This window comes from Lacerta agilis, chromosome 1 (assembly GCF_009819535.1).
Source record: "Lacerta agilis isolate rLacAgi1 chromosome 1, rLacAgi1.pri, whole genome shotgun sequence".
NCBI lineage: Eukaryota > Metazoa > Chordata > Lepidosauria > Squamata > Lacertidae > Lacerta > Lacerta agilis.
Window position 1 is genome coordinate 62,573,997 of NC_046312.1, and position 18,826 is coordinate 62,592,822.

Below are 18,826 nucleotides of genomic sequence, written 5' to 3' on the forward strand. Positions count from 1 at the left end.
CTGCATCATTAATATTTAAAGAAAAACTAGTCATTAGTTAAAAATTAAAGCAGATGAGGGCCTTGCCAGCAGAGGGAGCAGTCATGTCTTCTGTCAGATTCCCATCATTTCCCCACCTATTTCATCTTTTTTCCCAGCCAGTCTCCCATCTGGACCTAGCTTTGCCAGCCTGTTCCTGATGACAGGCTATAATTTTATACTCAATAAGGGATTAGTGTAAACTGATTGTAAAATTCAGTATCTTTAACCTACCATTTGATTACAAACTCAGATGGATGCTCTGTTTGATATTTGCTTGTTGGTGATTGCATATGTAGGCAAGTCGCTGTTTGGTCCTCTATGAATTACTTAATTCCCTCCTTTAAGGAAGCAGCAGAGAGATATATAGCAGTTTCAAATGCAGCACATTTCTTATATTTAAACTGAATCAGAAAGAGGTACTTGGTTTCTAACAAGCATTCAGATTTCCCAAAGTCATTCTGCCTCTAATATTATTTCTGTCTTTGAAATGCATAAAAAATTAAAGTTATAACTAGTAAAGCAGTATTTCTATTCTGCCTTGACTACAGAAAAACCCTGTTCAAAATATGCTACATTTTTCAGACAACTGACACAGGTATCCAACCTTCTCTTACTCAAGTGTCTTGTCGGTAGTATAAATTAAATATCAGTGCTAAAGATGTTTTCTTGGAAGAGAGTTCTGTTGAAACCAATAGGATTCTCATATCCATCCTTCTTTTGTGTGGGTGTGGGTGTTGCAGAAAAAGCTGGAAGCAATAACATTGATTGGATGAACTTTTGTTCCTATTGGAATATAAAATTTCATAGCTCAGTAGTAGCAATCTGATTCGATTTTTTTGTTAAAGTAGAACCCATCCCTTTTTGAATTGGACTGACCTGTCCCAAAATCCCCCCCCCCCCCGGTCCCTAATAAACCTAAAAGTTCCCCTTCCTTCACCTAGTCAAATATTGAGGTGTATGCACAATATTTAAATCCTATGACCTACATATAGTTTAAGAAGACGGCACACATGGAATAGAGAAACCAAATATTTGTCCTACATTTTGCTTACATGGCCTCAGGCAAATTACTTGATTGTTATGTTCAATTTTCTGTATCTTTATGAAGACAAAACGGCTTATTCTATCCTGTTACTAAGTTTTGTAACCCTGACTGTGTAGTACATTGCATGTATTAGTAGTTTTACTCCAAAAGTTAGTGTGCTTGCTGCTGTTCTTAATCTATTATTGCCTCCATAGATGAAGTCGTACCTGGACCAAATTACAATTCATGGACTATTGCCCTCTTCATCAGATACATGAATGGTTATCCTGTGTTGGGGGAGGAGTGTAACCAGTGAGGTCAAAAAGAAATGAAATGCAGACTGTATGAACAGGGATAAATATATTATTAACAGTAACTATTCAAAAACACCAAAATCATAACAGCCAACCACAAATGAACAATCACACCCTACGCCAATCCCGACCTCTCTCACCGCCAAAGAAGCACAAGCGAACAACAGAGAACCTACACAAACAACGCTGACACCAAACCCTACATATATTAAGTAAAATGGAAACATCGTCACCCCACCTCACCCATCCCCCCACCCCACCCACCTCTTTCCTCCTTCTCTCCCTAATGTCTCAACTACCCAAACTGATTTGTAAAAATGTTACATGGAAAAAATACAATATAGACATTACACACACTTTTGTAAATCAAGAAAATCTTTAATTAAAAAAAAACAGTAACTATTCACAATAAACAGTTACTGTTGATAACACAGATATCCTGGCATTGGCACATGCGGTACAATTTTTTTTTAAAAAAAAAAACTGTCTCGGTTCAGTCTTTATGATTTGCAATTCAGCAGTTTCATGTTGCAGTCTTTCTTTGAAATTCCTTTGTTCGAGGATGACCTTTTTAAGATCAGTTACAGAAATGTGTTCCCACTGGTTTCTGGATATTGCCATTTCTGATGCCACAAGACTGACCCGGTTGTCCTCTAGAATGCAGATAGTGGCCTACATCATGTTGGAAGCTAGGGTTGGGTGATACCAGCTTTTCAATATCATGGTGTATTGCCAGCCAAACATTGCAGTTTGGCAATATACTGTGATGTTGAAAAAACAAGCTGCATTGGCCTCTGCCTGTGAGGCCCCTGGGGGAACTGCCCCAGCTCTCACATCAGGAACTGAGGCGGTTTCACCCAGGCGCTGGGACAACAGAGCTTGTTTGCACAGCTCAGCTGGAGACCGGGAGGATTCCCGCTCCCCAGCTGAGACAGCCCCAGCGCTCCTGCTGCTCACACGAGAGTGAGCAGAGCATCAGGGCTCCTTTAACTGCTCGAAGCGGGGAGCACCAACCACACTCGCCTCAGCTGAGCAGTTTCACGGAGGGCCCCCCCCCCGCGCCAGCTCACAGGAACCAGCCCTGGGCTGGGGGCTCATTTAACTGCTGGGCTGTGTTAAGGGCAGCTGCACACTCCTCATCCGAGCAGTGTATCGGCACCTCGCTGATACGGCTTGTTTCTCCGTCTGCATCATATGAGGGCAGAGTGCAATGGCAGTTTCACTCAGTGATATATTGCTGGTGAAACTGTTGCTGCTCCTGAGTCCCTCTGCTAGGAGCACCGCTGGAGGAAGGAACACTAGCGGCCACTGCTAGCAGAGGGACTCAGAAGTGGTGGCATTTTCACCAGCGATAATACCACTGAGTGAAGTCCTCAGCGATATATCGCCCAGGCAAAAAGCTGAACAAGTGAATGAACACCAGATACTGTGAGTGACATTTGGTTCTGCAGTAGTGTTTTCAGAGTAGACATGGGGACAAAACTGAGCATCGGGATGTTATCCCTGTCTTTGTATATCTGTTATGTTGCCTGTTGTTGCTGGTTATCTATGATGCATTTGGAATACTGTGTACAGTTCTGGTCACCTCACTTCAAAAAGGATATTGTCGAGTTGGAAAAGGTTCATGAAGGGGTGGAGCAACTCTCCTGTAAGAAAAGGTTGCTGCAACATTTGGGATTTGTTTTTTAGTTTAGAGACAAGTTTGGACTATTCTTTGTGGAACTATGCTTGAATACCTCTCAGAAAATACTGCTGCTCATGTTCTGAATGGGCTCATCTTCTGGAACATGAGACTCTACCTTTATTGTTAAAATTGTACTGGCTACCAGTCTGTATCCAGAGTCATTTACTGATACTGATTATCTAAGGCCTAAATGGTTTGATACAGTGGTACCTCGGGTTAAGAACTTAATTCGTTCTGGAGGTCCGTTCTTAACCTGAAATTGTTCTTAACCTTAGGTGCCACTTTAGCTAATGGGGCCTCCCACTGCTGCCGTGCGATTTCTGTTCTCATCCTGAAGCAAAGTTCTTAACCCAAGGTACTATTTATGGGTTAGCGGAGTCTGTAACCTGAAGCGTCTGTAACCCATAGTACTACTGTACTATGATACATAGAGGACTAAGGAAACCTAGTATTACCTTGTATTGCCTTTGTCTTGGGTATGTCAGTGCTGGAGCAGTGTTGGGGAATTTGTTGCCTTCTAGCAGCTGTTGGACTCCAACTCCCATCAGCCCCAGTCTGCAATAGCCAGTAATCATTAATACTAAGTGTTAGTTCGGCATTATCTGGAGAGGCATAGATTCACTATGCTCTGCAGTAAAAAAAAAAAAAAAGCTTCAGTGTGACTACTTCCAGATTGTGGAAATCTGACCCAGGAGAGACTCTGGCTGAGTTTTACCCACTACTTTCTCCCCTTTACTGGACCACAAACACAAACTTACTTTGTCTCTCCCCCAACCCCAGCACTCATTCTCTTCTCCCACTGGAGAAGATAGGCAAGGAAGCCAATAGGTAACCTACAGGAAATTCAAAATGGAAACTCTTTGTCTATCAAACTCAGCAACGTCCTAATCCATCACAGATTCCATCATAGTGAAATCCAACATCAACAGACAAGGAGGCACCCAATTTTGGGAGCTTCAGGCAGAAGTATGTCTCTTCCTCAGCTGGACAGAACACAACATCCAGTCAGCCACAGCCAATCACATCTCCAGTCTCCTGAACATGCAAGGAGACTAGCCGAGCTGCAGGAAAATGGACCAAGCAAAATGGCAACTGCATTCGGCAGTTTTCCATCAGCTGTCAAAGTTCAGCCAATGCCAAGTTTGCCTCAGGCTAGAATCATCAGCTCCCACGGTTCTTTACCAGATTGCAGTCACCATCAGTGGAGGTGTGGAATGATGCCCCACTCTTCCCATGGCAACCAGATCTTTTCTTCCCTCCACTTCCCATTATTCTGAGGGTCCTCCAGAAAATCAGAGAAGAGCTCCTCATCACACCATTTTGGTCTTGTTGTTATTGGTTCCCTCAAATACTCCACCTGGCAGGCTCCCCTCCATGGTATTTACCTCACAGATCTCCTGTCTCAAGACCCAGTTCTTTATCTGGAACCCAACTGGCTCCAGCTGACTGCATGGAGTTTGAACAATGACTCTTTACCAAGCTGGACTTACCTACAGATGTCATTGCTACACTCCTACACACCAGGAGGCCCTCCACCATCCACTAGTACCAATCCAACTAGGAAACCTTTCTGCTCTAGTGTGCAACCACAATACGCTTCTCCAAGAAAGTAGAAGTTTTCCACTATCCTTTCCTTTCTCCAGGATGGCCTTGGCAAAGGCCTTTACCCAAATACCCTCAAATGGCAAGCAGTAGCTCTCTCTTCTATCCTGCCATGACCATCCACTGCCCCTGTCTCATTCCATCCGCTCTTAAAACGATTCCTTAGAGAGGCAACTCTAAAGTGTTCCCTAACCAGCCACAGATTCCCATCCTGGGACCTCCACAAGGTGCTATCAGCTTTACAGAAGCCTCCCTTTGAACCACAAGGGGAGGTCTCCTTCAAGGTCTCATTTTTAGTGGCCATCACTTCAGCTCGCAGAATTTCAGAACTCAGAGCTCTGTCTACAGCCAAGCACCTCTGCGCCTTTCAAAGTCAAACTCGTCTGATAGCCTGGTTGGATATAGTTTAATAATAACAATAACAACAACAATAATTAACAATAAAGAATATATAAAAATTTACTAATAAAGAATAATAATAATAGTTTGTTTGGATTTTAGTAGATATCAGTGTTTAGTATCATTACATGTAGGGTTAGTTTGGATATAGTAATACTGGCCTGATTAACAAATCATAGTTTATTAAGCTACAAGCAAGTGTCATCACTCCCCTCCTTGCACTCCAGTTTTGGTATTCCTATCCTGGCTAGTTTAAACCAGTTTCTCATTGCATCTGAACAAAGAAACTGTTGTTTAATCTCAGCTTCCTAACTAGTACAGTATAGTTCAAAGACATCTGGTGCTGTATTTGAGGGTATGTATTGTATCAGTCTCAGTGTCTCAGTCACTGGAAATGAGAGAAGAGCAAGTTTTATTCTGATCACAGCCTAAGTATAAGCTACTCAAATGCAGATTATTTCCCCCATGTATTTTTTACCAGGAGAGATAGGCCTTGTTCAGTCCTTATTCAGGAAGAATGAGCTCAGATAGTAAGTATTGAGAACAGGCACTCAGGTGCCTGTTGCAATGGAGAAAGTACTTTGTAAATAGAGGCAGAGTTGTTTTTAAAAACAGACTGTTAAGTTTAGAAAATGGGGCCCCATGGTTATCAACTGCATTCTGAAAATACCTTAACAAGGGGGGTGGTTTGCAATAGAGGATTTGACTGTTGGTATTACAAGAGCAAATGGCTACATATTAAGATTGGGAAAGAGTAGCTTCTGTTAGCACTGCCAAGTTTTAGGAAAGCCTTTTTGGAATGTCCTAGGAGCAAGGAACTGTCCAAGACTTGAGCTGGATAAATTTATGGAGGGTATCTTAGTATTCTATTTTATTCAGTGCAGAATTCAGCAGCCAGATTGCTCACTGGGACAAGAAAAAATTGAGTATATAATGCAAATCCTGGCCTGACTTGCAATGGCTGCCAATTAGTTTCTGGGCCCTTTGACCTATAAAGCCTTAAACAGCTCAGGACCACAGTACCTCGAGAACCACCTCTTCCCATACAAACCAATGCAGACCTAACTAAGAGAGCATTCCACAAGTGGGGAGCCGCCACAGAAAAGGCCCATTCTCATGTGATCATCATCTGAGACCCTTCTTTGTGTGCCTCCTCCACAAGAGGTCTGGAGGGTGGCACATTAGAAAGGGCCTTTTCTGTGGTGGCTCCCCTCTTGTGGAATTTTCTCTTAGGGAGGCTCACTTGGCACATTTGTTGCATATCTTTAGTCATCAGGTAAAAACATTCCTCTTCTTCCATGCCTTTGGCTAATTAAACAATCTACAGCCTTCTAAACTGGGGGGGAGGGCAGTGTTTTTGTCTGTATGTATTTTTGTGTTTTCATATTGTAAAACACCCTGAGATCCTCGGAGGAAGGGCAAGTTTATCTTTAAAGATACTTTTGTGGTCGTCCTTTGGAGAAATGGGACATCCTTATGCCCCTAGAAGCATATTATTATATTTATTTGCATTCCCTTTTGGAACATTAGTAACAGGAGCGAGAAAACTAACAGATTTTTTAACCACTTGAACCTTCTACCTGTAAATAGAAGTGGGGGTTAAAGTGAGCCCTCATAGTTGAGATATCTCCTAAAAACCTATTGGGCATCTTTATAAGATTCATAAGCTTATGTGTACCCAAGCTAATCTACCCAGACCTATTCTTTTCTGTACAATATGTGTTCATGTTCAAGTCTCCAACTGACATTTATTTATTTATTTATTTATTTGCTTGCTTGCTTGCTTATTAATTAAATTTGTATACCACCCTCATCCACAGATTTCAAGTGAGTTCACAACAAAAAATACAGTATAAAATACCTGGTAAAAACAAGAACAAAGAAAACAATAATCCCCCTCCCACAAACACATTCAAAAGGGTATCGGATGTTAATCAGCCAAAGGCCTGGTTGAAGAGGATCATTCTCACCTAGCACCTAAAGGTGTATAATAAAGGTGCCAGCCAAACCTCCCTGGGGAAAGCATCTGGGGGGAAATGAATAAAACTTGAGAATGCTTAACCTTAGCCTGGTTCACATGTCACCTTAAACCAAACCTTGACTCAGCTCAGAACAGTGCAGCTGCAGAAAGGACTGGTGAGAGGACCAAAACAGCTATGAGTTTCTCTCTGAGAACCCTTTACATTTGTGCCATCTTGCCAAACCAAGCTTTGGCTTGGTGTGTTGTGCAAACCAGGCCTTGGATTAGATTGGATTGGATTGGATTATGTATGTATACATAATGCTTCCTTCAAACTATATTCTAATTTTAATAATAAAAATTACATTAGAAAATATTACAGTGTATTCTATGGCAGAGGAGAGGTAATGCTTCTCACATTTTCAATAATTTCTAGGTATTGATGACCTATTTTTCCTTCAGATTGTCATTGAGAATATAATGGGCTGCTCTTTGAACCTTAATTATCTTTTTCATCACAGGTTGTGCATTTTGTTTCCATGTTTTACAGAATAAAGCAATTATGGAACGTGTTACAAACTTGTCAGATACGGTAGTTGGTCTTGAATCATTTATTGGCTCTGAGAGAGAAACCAATCCATTATACAAGGATTACCATGGTAAGTTCCGTCCTTCCCTTAGCAATGCAAAAAGTGTGCCCTGAGTGCTTCTAGGGCACTTAGCAGTTTACCCTGCAATTGGAATATCTGCCATAAAGTAGCATTTGATTTCATTTTCGAATATGCCTCTTAAATGTTTCACCTTGCTAACCAATCTTGATTTAGACTTTTTTTTTTTTACTAAAGTGCATTAAGGCTGCAAAGGAAACATGGCAACTCCTTGCATGTTGTCAAGCTGTATTACCAAGGCATGGCTCAATCAGATGTACATCTCAACAGGCAGGCTTTGGGGAATTCACATGCAGAGGAGGCTTGGCAATTGTCTGACCAGTGAGCTGAAATTGTCATGAAATCAATAGTTTTGATCTGCCAAGTTCTAAATAGAGAACATGAAGAACAGTTATATATTTCGGTGAACAGACGGCTAAATGATACAGCACAAAGGGAGAATTTTATTTCTAAAGATTGCCAATTAATTTTCTTGAATTTAACTACAATAAGTTTTTAAAAATCGGATCAGAAGTGTATGGTACAATTTAAATTACATATAGAACCAGTTTGCTGTAGAAACTTCTTGCAGTCAACTTTTCATGTATTTTCATTAAGAATGCCTAACAACATTTTTGTCTGGATCCTTTTGTACAGATTTTTGTGCAAGTTCTTGGAACACACTTTCAGAGAGTTTAAACGTTATTAAGAGTCTAAACTGAATGACAAACAGTTTTAGCTAATCCAGAACAGAGCTTTGAGTGTGCATAAATTACCACTATTATTATTGTACACTACTGTAGTTCCATGGAAACCTTCAGTCCAAAGACTGAGCTGCTTATTTGAATCCTGCTGTAAATGTTGTTTGAATGTGTAAATGCTCTTCGGCATAAAATGAGAAAATGCAGCTTGGATGGAGTAGTGGAACCTTATTTACTTCAGTTTGATTAGTGCTGTACTTTTTATGTAACAAACAAATCTCTTGAAATCATTTCCTTAAGTAACAAAGTAAGTATCGGAAATGAAAAAGCTATTGAAAAAATAGCCTTCTTTTTTTTAACTTATATAGGTCATGTGGCATTGGTTCAATCAAATACAGTCCTACAGATTAAATATTGTTACTTTTTAATAGTTGTGAAGCTATGTAAGGGAACACATATATTTTGTAATGTGCTTGTGTTCTTGTTTAAAATTTTGTGTTCTTTTCTCTTTTAATCAGTAAGAATTCGTTTTTTCTATAAATTATTCCACTGCTTAGTTAATTTGTAACTTTTTGAGACTTCTGCAAAACATTCAGGAATTTGTCTTTCTAAAAATCCTTTGTCAAGAAGTATATTGCTCATAAATGGAAAGACTTGTACATTAAAAATTATGACTTTTACATTAGTAGCTTTATAATTTAATAGTATTTGTTTTTACAATTTCAAAACATTGATAACTTGTGGACTTGTATCAGAGTTTAGTGCTTTTAGCATGCACACACTTCCTGAAGGCCATTCTCTGTTTGCTGCATTTATATGCACATTACTACTGCACTAGTTTCTATAACACTGTGTGTTAGTATTAAACTGAGCATAACAATTCTTTTGTTTTGAAACATAATCATTTTTAATAGAACATTGAACAATGGGTGTGGTTTGATTTCTACTTATTATTTTCATGTCAACAGCTTTTACTAGATAGATAACTAGTTAAGTACACCAACAACATTCTTAAGTGGCACCCCCAGATTTCTCAAACGACAGAATTGGGGCAGTGATTTACCACTACCATTTGAAGTGTACAGAAACATTAGCCCAGAAACATGTTTTATATGATTTGCTTAATCATATTTACATGGATCTCACCCCAATTTGAAATGCACTGGTTGTGATCCCAAGAAATAATTAATGCACTAATAAGAGCTGTGTGTTCAGCCAGCATTTTCTTTCCAAGTTTCCTCTCTAGTAGCTCCCAGTCTAAAGATGCAAGCTGTTTTTAAACTGAATACTGTAGTAGCTTGCCTCTTCAAGAGTAGATGTTTTAGCTGCATATATATTGACCCTATTCACACACAAATCGCTACCTTGGAACTGTGGAACCCAGTTTCACTGGAATAATTGTAGTCTACTGCCATGTATTGGCACTAGTCCAGTTAAAGGTAGGAACAGCCGAGTTTCCTTGAAACCAGTAAGACTTAGTCCAAAGTAACTGAATCGCTTCTCTTGGTTTCAATGAGAATTTGTCACTAACTTTAGATATATTGGTTCTGATGTGTTTAAGATTGTCTGAAGGAATAAGTTTGCATTTGCATTATCTACAAAAATAATTATAGCTTTCAGTAATTTAAGAAAAATACAAATTACAACATTCAGGGATTTAAAAGATGTTTAAATCTTTTTAAAGTTTTGATCTCTTGTATAATAGTGTATTCAGCAACATGTACTATTTCTTAATTTCCCCTAAAAACAGCTGATTTTACTTCACAGTTGAAAAGTGTTTGATTTTAAAACAAGGACTGCTTGATAAAAATGCCATTTGAATTGCCTGGTATTTTTTATCTTTATTCATTAAACTTAAAACAAATATAATATAACCTTTAATTGTGGTGTCTTGTAAAATATTTCTCATTTTCTATTGTGGAAAATGACCCTTTGGTTGTTCAGAAACTATATTAAGCTGCACAGAAACCATCCAGCATCCTTGTCAAAAGAAATCAGTTTGAGACCCATCTGACAGTATGCAGAGCTTGCAGTGTGCCCAGTATTGTTACAAAATTCATGCAAGCTCAATGAACATCTTGCATGCAGAAAATAATTTATGTTGGGTTTATGTCATGATTATAATTTTCCAGCAGTATATTCTACAACTCTAGTTCCCACAAGACTTTTTTTAAAAGTCATCTTCAAGGTGTAAAGCAAAATACTTTTCATTAGAGCTTCACTGGTTATCAGTAACCCATGAGCCTTGCTTTGCTGGCTGCTTACTGGTGCATTTAATAAAATAAAGATCACTCAGTGGTGCCGTGGGCAGCATGCAAGGTGATAGCCATATTTGCTTACTGTAAATACAAGGGAAAATCACACACAAACCGGCTGTAGTTTTGACAAGTATTAAGATCCCTCTTTACATCTGTACCTCTGTACCAAAGTGCAATTAGTTTTCCTCGCACAAGGATTTCTGTTTATCTTATTCTGCTTGATTACTTGAGTATAATCGCACCGTTTGCTTCATTGCTCCTGGTCGCAAGCTCCAGTTTTAAAAGGGGAGGATGAGTGTGTGTAAATATACTGAATTCTGCTGTAAGACATTAATTTACGCATCTGGATATCAGCATTTTCTTAATACTTTTCCTCTATTACTTTTCATTTTCACAAGGTTTGATTCACATACGCCAGATTCCTCGGCTTAATAGCTTGAGCTGCGATGTGTCAGACACGAAGGACCTTGCTTTTAGATTGAAAAGGAAGCTATTCATTATTGAGGTAAGGGTTTTTTCTGTATATATACAATTCTGCATGAAATATGAAATCTTATCTTAAATGTTTAACCATATTTAATTTGTGTCAGCTATTTAGTTGGCTTTTCATGCTTGGGAAGGTTTTAGAAATTATTGTTTTTATTATTAAAATGAAGTCAATTTCTGAATTACAGAAACTGAAGTATCCAGAAACCATTCATTTTATTTTCAAATGAACATATAAAAAGTAGGCCATAACCTTCAATAACAAAGCATGACATGCATATTTCTAAAGACGTCAAGAGCTTGTTTAATTATATGTTAATGACTTGCTCTTTACTTGTTTTAGTGAGTGGGACAGTGTTTACATCTTATTACCCCAGTTGAGGGTTTCTAATATGCAATGCTGCCTAAAATTGAGTGTGCTGTGAAGGATAAGTGTCCTTATCAATATTCAGAAACCACGTCCTTTGCATTACTGGAATCACCTTTAGCTCTTCTGTGTCATTTTAAACACAGTATCATTTACATTAATGTCCTTAAGTAAATTTTCTGCTGAATTTAAACTTTCCCCCCCCCCTGACCTTTTATGCATAGTCCACATAGAAGGCAATAACACAAAAAGATTATTTTGTTTCAGGCTTGCTAAAGAGCAAGTGGACACAAAACTATTAAGCAATTAGAGCTGATGTATTTATTAACCAAGTAAATGCCGAGTGAAAAAAGAGATGGCTTTCGGAGTCATCAATACAGTCTCTACAGCTTTTAAACAAAGACATAAAACAACCAAGCAGGCCTGACAAATCATTTAGTTTAATCTCTTTTCAAATGAAAAGCTGTTAAGCAGGCCACTTGTCTTAACTGCTTGAAACCATAAAAGGAAGAATTGCCACCAATATATTAGCATATTTTTTACTTCATCACCAAATGATGGTCAATGTGGCTTGGCACTGCTTTGGTGTTTGGGATTTCACCCTTAAGTGACCACTTTGGCCCTTATTTGACCCTCTGCCCTCTTTAGCTGGCCACTTGATAAGGTAACTTAAGGGTTCTCTTTCTCTCTCTCTCTCCATCTCTCTCACTGTCTCTCCACAATTGCAAGTTGCACTAACCTATAAATTGTTGAAAGGAGCCTATCAAGTGACAAATTAAAGTGCCCTCCTCCTAATAATGGTCATCAATGTCCTTAATTATCTAGTCCTATTGAAAGTAGTTAATAGTTAATCAAGAAGCCAGTTTTTCAGGCAGGTCATCTCTGCATGAGTACTTGAAGTTTCTCAACTAGAGATGCTCCCTTCAAAAGCCACTTAAAGCCAAATATGCATGATGAAGATTGTTGTGTCATTTTTTTTCCTTTTAAGAGATTGTGATTCCTCTGTGGATTTTTCACTTCTCAGGAAAGAATACATTTAATGGAACTAAACACTGTACTGTAGTAGTCCATTTTAACATAATTTCACTTCATCAAAAGGCTATTCATCTTCTGAATCACTACTACAATAAGGGACCTTAATATTCATGCTAGAATTTTTTAAAATGTAGAAACTGTAATTGTTATCTGACACAGGCAAACAGGCAGAGTATTTTCTTACTGTGTTAAACTTCCATTTACTATATCTTTGAATGAAACAATTTGATTTTTTTCCACAAGGAAGCTTGATTTAGAAGAGGTTTCCTCTATAAATAGAATCTCTTATTACTATTTTCTGTTGCTCTAAATTTCAAACCCAGAGCCCACTATACAGAATTTCTGGAGCCTAAGGGTAAAGACATTTGATTTAGCAATGTTAAGGAGCCTTTAGACAAGAAACTGTAGACATGCATAGATGACCTACTTGAATAATATCATCCCTCGTTGTTCAAGACTATGCCCCTTATAAATGATTTTCATTCTTGCTGGAGAAAAAGCTACTACATTATGACACATCTGTCTTAATTTACAGCATTGCCCTGCACTGGTGTTCGTCTACTCATATTTTTAAATTACAGAATGATAGTATAAGTAAGGTAGGATAAAGCATTGGCTACATAGCTCATGTAACCATAGCATGGAGGTAGTTGTCCAAGATCGTATTAAATTTAAGAATTCAAAAAAGGAAAAAATAAAAGCCCTTTGCATGCCTAGATTAGAAATAAATACAAATAGCAAGCAGCATGGATTATGCAAATTATAGCAACTTTAATAGACAAGTCGTTTTTAAAAGGAGTAGAGAAAGTAATATAAAGCATTCTTCAACAGAGGGCTAAATGTAGAGGTTGAAGGTTATAGACAAGTAGCAGTGTACACAACATTCATACAGTCATTGTGCTGAAAGCTAACTAAATGTCTCTGAAAAACAGATTAGAATCTTGATGTAGGAATTTACAGCCAGTGACTTGGAATATAACTACTTCAGCTATGTTTTCATCACTAGGCTATTGCTTGTCAAGTAACAACATGAGTACACTGGATGAGTTTTCTCAAATTCCTTAGTATGTTATTAGTTATCCAGTCTTATATAGGGTCCTTTACAATGTGCTTATTAGCAACCAGCTTAAGTGTCATGCCATCATTACTATTATAAAGAGGTCATACTAGGCAGTCTATTATTTTTAATGCTTAAGTACATGTTAATACAGAAAACTAGAAAATGCAGTGGCCTTTGGTAGTGGTATGTAATGTATTTTTGGCAATATTGATTGGAATTTAAAGTATGCCTATGTGTACATTTTTACTCGCTTGTTGGAAATGAGATAATGATTGTGCATTCTAAGAAATGTATCGATATTTCATTGCATTTATACCTGTTTTTAAAAAGTAGTGCATATCTCTTTAAAAATAAAGACTCACAATTTTGAAGTTAGCTTGTCTAATCCTATTTCTTCCTACTTTGGAATCTTAATTAGAAGGAGATAAAAACCATCATTTGACTAAATTATTGTCTTGAATCTGTAGCAAAAGGTATAATCCGCAATTGGGCCAATTAGTGTACCCCATAGTTAGCTATGCTGAGGCAGGCAACTTGATTAGATCTGACACCAGCCTAGTTCCCACTGTTGTTTTGCCAGGTATGATGGTCAGACTTCAAAGGGCTTGAGGCATCAGCAGGGCAAGGTTTGGAGGCCAGCTTAGGTCCGGTCGTTAATCTCTCTGCTAAAACCACAGCAGCCATCACACAAAACAAGCTTACACGACACAATCATGCGGTATTAAAGTTTGGGTTGAGTCATGCCAATTTGCCTTTGATTTTCTGATGATTGAGTAAAAGATGGCTACATGACTAGACACATACTAAAAATGTACTGATTAGGTAAGTTCCTTAAATATTTGAAATATTTTTGATTTTTCAGTAGAATAATATGACATGCTGTTTAACTTAATGAAACTTTATGACAGAAAAGGGCTTGAAATACAATTTGTATTTAGTGTACCTTGAATTAACATATCTTTTGCCACATCTTACGCTTTTATTTTATATAACTTGTTCCTCATCATTTCAGAGACATTTTTGTAAAAGTTATTTTTTAAAACTCAGTAATACGTTTTTGCATTAACTCCAAACAGAACTTTAAGGGAACTATTCTTTTCCTTAGACTTCTATGCTAAGCCATTCACATAAATGGAATTTCTTCATAATTATTTTCCACTTAAATGCTGAGTAAAGTGCTGTTCAGCTGATGTGATTACATAAGTGTTCCTTTCTTCTGCATTCTGATTTGTTGAAATGTTGCAGTAATGGTGACATGTTTCCATTCTGAGGAAAGCCTAGGGCTGCCTTGGTATTATTCCAAATGATTGAAATTGCCATCTTGCTGACTTTCCCTCAGGCTGCTTTAGGCCTGTTTACTTTTGTATTTCATTCTCATGCTCCATCTGAATTTGGCTAGCAGGGCATCACTACCTGGTTTGACAAAACAGTTGGAAAGAATACTCAAGATACTGATTAATTATTGTATTTCTGTCTCATCATATACAATTTGGTGTGTGTGTGTGTGTAGATAGATAGATAGATAGATAGATAGATAGATAGATAGATAGATAGATATAGCTGCAAACCTTACCTCACTTTTCTGGGTGTAACCACTTTGGTTACTTACCAAATTCAGTAGGAATTACTTGTGAGTTGACATGGTTAATTTGGGCTGTGTGACTACTTATATTTGATGGACTGTAACTTGTTGTTAGTCGTTTAAAACAGCATGAAGGAAAGGCAAAAATGAACAAAATTAATTCATTTTAAGACTTACATTTTATTTTGTACAGTATAGGCATGTAAAACTATTTTGTGTTTGCATCTCATTATTTTAATTACCTTCGGTAGAAATCACAATTACAATTACTATTTTTAAAAGGTAGTATAGAATTATGCAAATAAAAAGACAATTTAGAACATGCACTGAGGACAATGAATATACAGTAAAACAATCTGCATGAATTTGTGTTGCATTACATTTAGTCCAAGGAAGGATACATGCAGGAAGGGATGGTCAATAGGAGAGTACCCTTGACTCCTATAACAGCTGCATGCTCAGACATTGAAGGAGGCCACATAAAATATATGGATGTCATTTTTCATCATACCAAGAAAAATCAAGTATCAGTCATGGTTTGTGGGAATGGATTTAGACACTAGGTGATGATATATTATTTATCTCTGAAGAAGTGTGCATGCACACGAAAGCTCATACCAAGAACAAACTCAGTTGGTCTCTAAGGTGCTACTGGAAAGAATTTCCTATTTTGTTTCCTATTTTGTTTCGACTATGGCAGACCAACACGGCTACCCACCTGTAACTGGATACGTATATTATTTAGTTATTATCCATCCTTGCTCACGTGAGATCGGCAGAGTACAACCCTTTGCTTCTTTTAAAATTGGAAGCTAATACAAGTTTAATCTTCTAGAAACAACAATCCAGGATGCTTTAAGGCAGAATGGATTTTCCTGGTATTACCCCTTTTACCCCTTTTCTCCCCCTTAAAGACAACAATCACACAAACATGGATTTGTGAAGAAATAAAAGTTGTATTTACTTACATAGTCTTGAAGCAGCCATTTGCAGTAGCAATTATGAAAGCAGGTTTGTAACTAATACCTAAATTACAAAAGAACAAAATGTAAGAAAATGTAAGTTTAAAATGGTGCCTGAGCTGCAGAGCTCAAACCTGCATGTATGGTCAGTTTGGAAGCACAATGAAGAAAAAGAGGCTGCCCAGGCAGAAAGGAAGTATGTGGTGTTACAGCTTCCTGCCAAGGCAGCAAAGGAAGTGATCTCATAGAATTCTCTCTAGCAAATTCACAGGAAAGCTCTGTGAGCCTCAGCCCCTTTGTGTGCCCGGCTGGCAAAACATAATTGTTGGTTTGACTGCAAAAATGACCCACACTTCTATCATCTATACCATCTATATAAGTCTTGGCTAACTTGACCTTGCATCAGTGGCCCATATTATAATGCAGGCATCCCCAAACTAGGCCCTCCAGATGTTTTGGGACTACAATTCCCATCATCCCTGACCACTGGTCCTGTTAGCTAGGGATGATGGGAATTGTAGTCTCAAAACATCTGGAGGGCCGAGTTTGGGGGTGCCTGTTATAATGGCTAGAAGGTTCCATGAGCTTCTACAAGTGGTTCTGTGTTACGTGCTATCTGTTGAGATTTCAGTAGCACAGTAATAGAATGATTTAGGCAATTGTGATAAGGGTATGCCTGCTCTATGCAGTTTACCTTGCTGACTAATAAAGTAATAGCTTGGATTTACGGCCAATCTCCAATTTATAGGTGCTCTCTGCATTAGAAACTTGCTTCGGGAATTCTTTTGGCATGCATAGACACTGCTTGTTGTATGCAAATCTCATTCCATCTGATGCCATGGTGGGACTTACATTGTCAGTGGCCTTTCATGGTAGAACTTGCCATCACCAGAGAGACTGTTCCTTTTCCCTCACCTCTAAAAGTAACCTGAACGCTTGGTTTCCCCTTTAGTAGGCCTATGTATTTTTTTCCCTTTCATGCCTTTTTAAAAAAAATAATAGATTTTTTTCCTATATATTATTATATATTGTACTATGTAAAAGCAGTATTTGGCAGGGAATGTAATATGTGCAGAAGTCATAGTATGATCAGATCCTATTCAGCATTTTCACAGGTTATCCAGCTGTGTTGTTCAGAGTGAAGTACATAATCACGGATTTATTTGTAAAGAAAAATACAAGGATTATCTGTTAAGTCATATTCATAGTAAACCCATTGAAATCAACCGATACAAGTTACTTAAGATACTGTAATTGATTTCAGTAGTTCTACTCTAAGTATGATTAATGTTATATATTGCTAGAATTGTAATGAGTAATTTCAAGGGGAATTTATTGCAGTGATTTAAACATGGGAGGGGAATTACTGTAGTAGGCCCCACCCTGAAGGTAGTAACAGTGTCTGTATATATAAAAGTGTATTTTCATGGTTCACACTTCCAGGAACTGATAAACACACACAGGTTCTGTTCCAGTTGTGAAGGTACATAAAGAATAGGTGAAGACAGCATGCACAACCCTCATTATCCCCCATACATACATTCAAAGCTGACTGGAAATGGCTATATTTTTCCTGCTTTTAGGAGTTAGATATTTACAGACTGTACTGTACGACACTTAAATAATGAATTAATGTCAATAATTTCTAGTTTCTAGAATGTGGAAAACAGAAGTGCTTTGACCTATGATTCCAGGGCAAAATTTGTGCTTGAATTATTCTAGATTCCCACTGATCAATATCTATATAACTACATCAGATATTATATTTTTGTGTTATTCTTCCATTGAATAACTAAAATAGTAAATTGGACATATTGAATTTCTAAGTATCTGCTTCTTGTTTTTCTTTTGAACAAAATATATTTCTAAAGGTGTACAACAGGAGTTCTATCCTTCTATCAAGGGTTGCATTCCCTTGTAGTTAATCTACTGGGGCACACGCTGGCAGTGGGCGGAACCAGAACTCATGATGTATGAAGCAAGAGACAAAAGTGTTGCAGACTAACTAATTCAGAATAAAGACAACCCTGCTTCAGTTTTTGCAATGGGTACTTCAGATTAGAATTCCCTATGCTGTGCAGATCTTTCCAGAAGTAAGCCCTATTGAGATTACATATACAAAGGACTCCCCGCACCCCAAACATGAGACTAGAAAGTCTGGAAAGTGAGTAAAAGTAATTACTTTTTTACTATAGCATTCTACATACACATACACACACATGGCTGATGCCTACCAATTTGTTGTCAGACAGCTGGGGAAAACTTATTTTCCCTAGCCCATACAACCAGGGGAACAGTTAAAAAAAAACCAATCAAACAACCATAACTTTACCTTTTATTGAATAAAATCTTGCCTCTTGCTGTTCTGAAACGACATCAAAAGAGGAATTATAGAACCCAAGGGTCATCTAGTTGACACCTTTGCAATGCAGCACTCTCAGCTAAAGCATCCGTGACAGGTTAAAAATCTTCAAGGAAGGAGAGTCCACAGCTCTCTGAAGGAGACCGTTCCACCTCTTATTGTCAGAAAGTTTTTTCTATATGTATAGTTGGAATACATCCTTTCTTGTAACTTGAAGCCATTGGTTCGAGACCTGCTTTCCAGAGCTGGAGAAAGCTGTCTTCCATGTGACAGCTTTTGATATATTTGAAGATGGCTATAATATCTCCTCTCAGTCTCCTCTATCAGGCTAAAACACCCAATTCCTGGCTAAACATACCCAC

General features: G+C 37.9%; 1 protein-coding gene across 4 annotated transcripts in view; it reads left to right on the forward strand.

Moving 5' to 3' along the window:
• ELP4 (elongator acetyltransferase complex subunit 4) overlaps positions 1 to 18,826 on the forward strand; it is a 146,899-nt gene that overhangs the window by 57,775 nt on the left and 70,298 nt on the right. For 3 of the 4 annotated variants that reach the window (XM_033151352.1, XM_033151361.1, XM_033151343.1), the window contains exons 8-9: positions 7,555 to 7,663; positions 11,009 to 11,115. In XM_033151352.1, coding sequence (XP_033007243.1) covers positions 7,555 to 7,663; positions 11,009 to 11,115 — 216 coding nt within the window. Of the gene's footprint in view, positions 1 to 7,554; positions 7,664 to 11,008; positions 11,116 to 14,138; positions 14,588 to 18,826 lie in introns of those variants that run through there. The other variant, XM_033151369.1, reaches the window with a different exon arrangement.